Consider the following 6000-nt stretch of genomic DNA (forward strand, 5'->3'; position numbering starts at 1 on the left):
GTAATTAAATTTCCTATAAGATAGGATTGGTTAAAAATTTTAAAAATTGTCACCCTTGTTGCAAAATACACTGCGCGTCAGAGGAAACGGGCACCCCAAAAAATTGGTCATTTTTGATGTCTCGTATCTCCTAAACCTGTTATCCGATTTAAGTAATTTTTTTCATATGTTATAGCCTTGATTTTTAGCAATATCGCTGTAATAATATTGTTACTAAACAGGTAAATTTTCATTGTATACCGGGTGTACGAATCAAATTGTGTTTTTTTCTCAAAGTTCGCAACAACCTGTGGAATATTATAGCATTTGTAAAATACTGAAATTAAAACCCAACTACAGTCTCCGATGTTCTTAACATTCTCTTTTTAATTCATTAGCTTATGTTGGATAATACAAAAGTTAGGCATTTTAACAACTAGCCATATTCTCCATCAGTACAGGATGTTTCTAAATAAGTGCGACAAACATTAAGGGGTAATTCTGCATTAAAATATATTGATAGTTTGCTTTATAATCGTATGTCCGCAAATGCTTCGTTTCCGAGATACGGGATGTTAAATTCTTAATGTTGTTCTGAAGCTATTTCCTTGTGGCATTTTTATGATTAATTATTTATATGGGAAATAAGCCACAATTAAAATGAAAAAATAATGTTATTAACGTTTCGACTCCCAAATCGGGTGCCGTTGTCAAAATACAAAATATTACTAAAATAAACAAAAATGTTGTTGCTAAGTAAAAAATTCTTAACAACTTGTCGAAACCAAAAGACTCCATTTTCAAACAAATAAATGTTTAAAAATAATAAAATCTTTGGATTTCTTAGTTCGGAAACATATTCTCTCATATACCTATTCCCCATCCTTCTAAAATTTGCAAGGAATAAAGGGTGATGAATGTAGAGACGTGGGGGTCTATATAGTTGCACTCCACAACACATCTTTTTATCGAGGCAAAGATCAACGAAACTGTCTCCTTGTACTCAATACGTGAGTAAGAACGTAGGTAGATAAAGGCATTATTTTTATTTTCAATTCAGAGATCATTACCCTCTTTCTATGGCCATTTCGAACCCCTTAGTTCTCATCAGGAAAGCTACCGTAATGATGCTCTGAAAAGAAAATAAAATAAAAATAAAAAAAATAAAAAAATAAAAAATTTAATTGTTTGAAAATGGAGTCTTTTGGTTTCGACAATTTGTTAATAGATGTCGCTATAGCGTCTGAATGTTAATTATATTTTATAATTGACAGAAATGGCAAAGATTTTTATTTTCTTTTCAGAGCATCATTACGGTAGCTTTCCTGATGAGAACTAAGGGGTTCGAAATGGCCATAGAAAGAGGGTAATGATCTCTGAATTGAAAATAAAAATAATGCCTTTATCTACCTACGTTCTTACTCACGTATTGAGTACAAGGAGACAGTTTCGTTGATCTTTGCCTCGATGAAAAGATGGGTTGTGGAGTGCAACTATATAGACCCCCACGTCTCTGCATTCATCACCCTTTATTCCTTGCAAATTTTAGAAGGATGGGGAATAGGTATAAGAGAGAATCTGTTTCCGAACTAAGAAATCCAAAGATTTTATTATTTTTAAACATTTATTTGTTTGAAAATGGAGTCTTTTGGTTTCGACAAGTTGTTAATAGATGTCGCTATAACGTCTGAATGTTAATTATATTTTATAATTGACAGAAATGGCAAAGATTTTTATTTTATTTTCAGAGCATCATTACGGTAGCTTTCCTGATGAGAACTAAGGGGTTCGAAATGGCCATAGAAAGAGGGTAATGATCTCTGAATTGAAAATAAAAAGAATGCCTTTATCTAAAAAATTCTTCTAATAATTTATTTAATCTGACTCATTTATATTGGCAATTCAGACATATATTATACAGTTTAAAGTAGAAGACTTTAAAATTATATTGCCAATATTTATGAGTTGCGTTCCTGGGACGACATGGTATTGATATTTTCCTCGTATTATTTCTTGTGAATGTTGTAGGATCCCGTTCTAAGTTGTTCTGTTCCATTCGATCCAATCTTGACAATTCCTTATTTATAAACGATAAAGGATAATCATTTTTTAATAAAACATAATATGTTAACAATGGTTTTTCTGCTAAAAAGGAATTTTCGTTAGAACAAGTAATTTTGGCTCTATCAATATAAGGATTTAACGATTCCCTTTTTAACGTTGATGTTGTGATTTGATTTGTAATGGAGATATCTGTTGGTGTGTGTTGGTTTTCTATACACTTGAGTCTTTTAAATTCAATTTAAACTGTATTATTGCATTTTTAACACGTTTGTAGAAAAAACTATTAAAATTTGTTAGAATATACAAAAATCAAAGTAGATGTTATTCTATAGTTGTTATGATTTACGTATTGACATTATAGGTAGTTTTGAGGTAATGTCAAGAAAAATATAAAAATGGAATGTCAGTCAAGTTCAAGTAAAAGTTTTTGTAGGTATTGTCCTGTAATTGAGAATGGATAAATTATAATTGTTGATATATAAGACGTTTGTAGAAAAAATATTGTATGATATAGGTGTTAAAAAGTACATTTTTAAGGCACTCATGTGAATTGCAGAATGAGCGAAGCGAATCTTTTAGTAAGTCTACCTCGGGAATAAGATAATAAGTAATATTTAAAGTATTTTATAATTCACTTCGTATGTTTGTCACTATGTCTAAGAAATCTTGTAGCCAGTATAAACAAAAGGGTATAGCTGTATATAGGTGCCGTTGTCAAAATACAAAACATTACTAAAATAAACAAAAATGTTGTTGCTAAGTAAAAAATTCTTCTAATAATTTATTTAATCTGACTCATTTATATTGGCAATTCAGACATATATTATACAGTTTAAAGTAGAAGACTTTAAAATTATATTGCCAATATTTATGAGTTGCGTTCCTGGGACGACATGGTATGGATATTTTCCTCGTATTATTTCTTGTGAATGTTGTAGGATCCCGTTCTAAGTTGTTCTGTTCCATTCGATCCAATCTTGACAATTCCTTATATATAAACGATAAAGGATAATCATTTTTTAATAAAACATATGTTAACAATGGTTTTTCTGCTAAAAAGGAATTTTCGTTAGAACAAGTAATTTTGGCTCTATCAATATAAGGATTTAACGATTCCCTTTTTAACGTTGATGTTGTGATTTGATTTGTTATTGAGATATCTGTTGGTATGTGTTGGTTTTCTATACACTTGAGTCTTTTAAATTTAATTTAAACTGTATTATTGCATTTTTAACACGTTTGTAGAAAAAACTATTAAAATTTGTTAGAATATACAAAAATCAAAGTAGATGTTATTCTATAGTTGTTATGATTTACGTATTGACAGTATAGGCAGTTTTGAGGTAATGTCAAGAAAAATATAAAAATGGAATGTCAGTCAAGTTCAAGTAAAAGTTGTTGTAGGTATTGTCCTGTAATTGAGAATGGATAAATTATAATTTTTGATATATAAGACGTTTGTAGAAAAAATATTGTGTGATATAGGTGTTAAAAAGTACATTTTTAAGGCACTCATGTGAATTGCAGAATGAGCGAAGCGAATCTTTTAGTAAGTCTACCTCGGTAATAAGATAATAAGTAATATTTAAAGTATTTTATAATTCACTTCGTATGTTTGCCACTATGTCTAAGAAATCTTGTAGCCAGTATAAACAAAAGGGTATAGCTGTATATAGGTGCCGTTGTCAAAATACAAAACATTACTAAAATAAACAAAAATGTTGTTGCTAAGTAAAAAATTCTTCTAATAATTTATTTAATCTGACTCATTTATATTGGCAATTCAGACATATAATATACAGTTTAAAGTAGAAGACTTTAAAATTATATTACCAATATTTATGAGTTGCGTTCCTGGGACGACATGGTATTGATATTTTCCTCGTATTATTTCTTGTGAATGTTGTAGGATCCCGTTCTAAGTTGTTCTGTTCCATTCGATCCAATCTTGACAATTCCTTATTTATAAACGATAAAGGATATTCATTTTTTAATAAAACATATGTTACCACTGGTTTTTCTGCTAAAAAGGAATTTTCGTTAGAACAAGTAATTTTGGCTCTATCAATATAATGATTTAACGATTCCCTTTTTAACGTTGATGTTGTGATTTGATTTGTAATTGAGATATCTGTTGGTGTGTGTTAGTTTTCTATATACTTGAGTCTTTTAAATTTAATTTAAACTGTATTATTGCATTTTTAACACGTTTGTAGAAAAAATTTAAAATTTTTTAGAATATACAAAAATCAAAGTAGATGTTATTCTATAGTTGTTATGATTTACGTATTGACAGTATAGGCAGTTTTGAGGTAATGTCAAGAAAAATATAAAAATGGAATGTCAGTCAAGTTCAAGTAAAAGTTTTTGTAGGTATTGTCCTGTAATTGATAATGGATAAATTATAGTTGTTGATATATAAGACGTTTGTAGAAAAAATATTGTATGATATAGGTGTTAAAAAGTAAATTTTTATCATGTGAATTGCAGAATGAGCGAAGCGAATCTTTTAGTAAGTCTACCTCGGGAATAAGATAATAAGTAATATTTAAAGTATTTTATAATTCACTTCGTATGTTTGTCACTATGTCTAAGAAATCTTGTAGCCAGTATTAACAAAAGGGTATAGCTCAGTGGTAGAGCGTTGGGCTGGAGATCGAGAGGTCCCCGGTTCAAATCCTGGTGTTTTCTAATCTTTTTTTAATTTTTGGTATTGTTTTAATAAAAATTTTTGGAAAGTATTAAGTAAAAATTAATTTAATCTTTCAATAAAATACAAATAAACTGTCCGAAAGTACATATATTTATTTCATTGAAATCATATTTGGAAGTATAACTTCTTACGTGCGTACAAAGTAAACACACATTCTTTTTTCGAATTTAAAATTGTATTGCAAGTTCTCTATTATAACACCTTCCATTATATTAAAAATAAATCTTTTTCAGGACTGATGGCATTCTTCCATGTCTCGTCCGACTTGGAATTAACGCACCAAACAAAGATAGACGCTGGTACGTCTTCGATGGCCCAGTGGATGCCGTTTGGATCGAAAACATGAACACGGTGCTAGATGACAACAAAAAACTATGCCTAAGTAGTGGAGAAATCATCAAACTTCGGGATACTATGACGATGATGTTCGAAGTGGCAGATCTGGCAGTTGCGTCTCCTGCTACGGTATCCAGATGTGGAATGGTGTATTTAGAGCCCGCAGTACTTGGTCTTGATCCGTTTGTTACATGTTGGCTTAAGAGATTGCCTGAGGTAAATAATAGAACGTACGGAGTTATATTCTAATTCAGTTTAACAGTTAAAGCAGCTGTAAAATTTAAACAAGAATCAAAAAACCGCTAAACGCCGTAAAAATGAGTGGCGCATACAATATTCCAGCTACAAAAGATCTGATATGAATATTACGTGGCGCGAAAATGTATTTTCATGTTGATGCAAAATAAAATTCTAGTTTTATTTTAAAATATATTTTCATAATATTTCTAAATCTGAAGTAAATCGCGCCACAAAACAGTAACTTTGATACAGTTTGAATTTTGAAGCTCTTTTGTGGCGAGTTTACTTCAAATTTAGCAAATATTATGAAAAAATCTTTTAAAATAAAAATAGAATTTTATTTTGCATCAAAATGAAAATACATTTTTGCGCCAAGTAATATTCATATCAAATCTTTTGTAGCTGGAATATTGTATGCGCCACTAGTTTTTACGGCGTTTAGCGGTTTTTTAATTCTTGTATCAGGAGTTTTTCAAAGTTATTTATAAATTAAATGTATGAAGTTGAATGTAATGTTTCTCGATTACACGCTAAGCTTTATAATTGGTCGCTTTTGTCGCATTGTCTCCCAAAAATAATCTAGTGCCCATCGAATGTACACTAGATTTTTTTCTATTCGAAATAAATTGAAAAAGAAAATATTGAGATGGCCGGTAAATGTACTCGGA

At 29.9% G+C, this 6000-nt stretch overlaps 1 protein-coding gene across 1 annotated transcript in view; it reads left to right on the plus strand.

Annotated features, from left to right (window-relative positions):
• LOC114334288 (dynein axonemal heavy chain 1-like) overlaps positions 1-5341 on the plus strand; it is a 947682-nt gene extending 942341 nt beyond the window's left edge. The window contains exon 18 of the mRNA XM_050660136.1: positions 4990-5341. Coding sequence (XP_050516093.1) covers positions 4990-5341 — 352 coding nt within the window. The remainder of the gene's footprint in view (positions 1-4989) is intronic.
• The last annotated feature ends 659 nt before the right edge of the window (positions 5342-6000 follow it).

This window comes from Diabrotica virgifera, chromosome 9, assembly GCF_917563875.1.
Source record: "Diabrotica virgifera virgifera chromosome 9, PGI_DIABVI_V3a".
In the NCBI taxonomy this organism is placed as follows: domain Eukaryota; kingdom Metazoa; phylum Arthropoda; class Insecta; order Coleoptera; family Chrysomelidae; genus Diabrotica; species Diabrotica virgifera.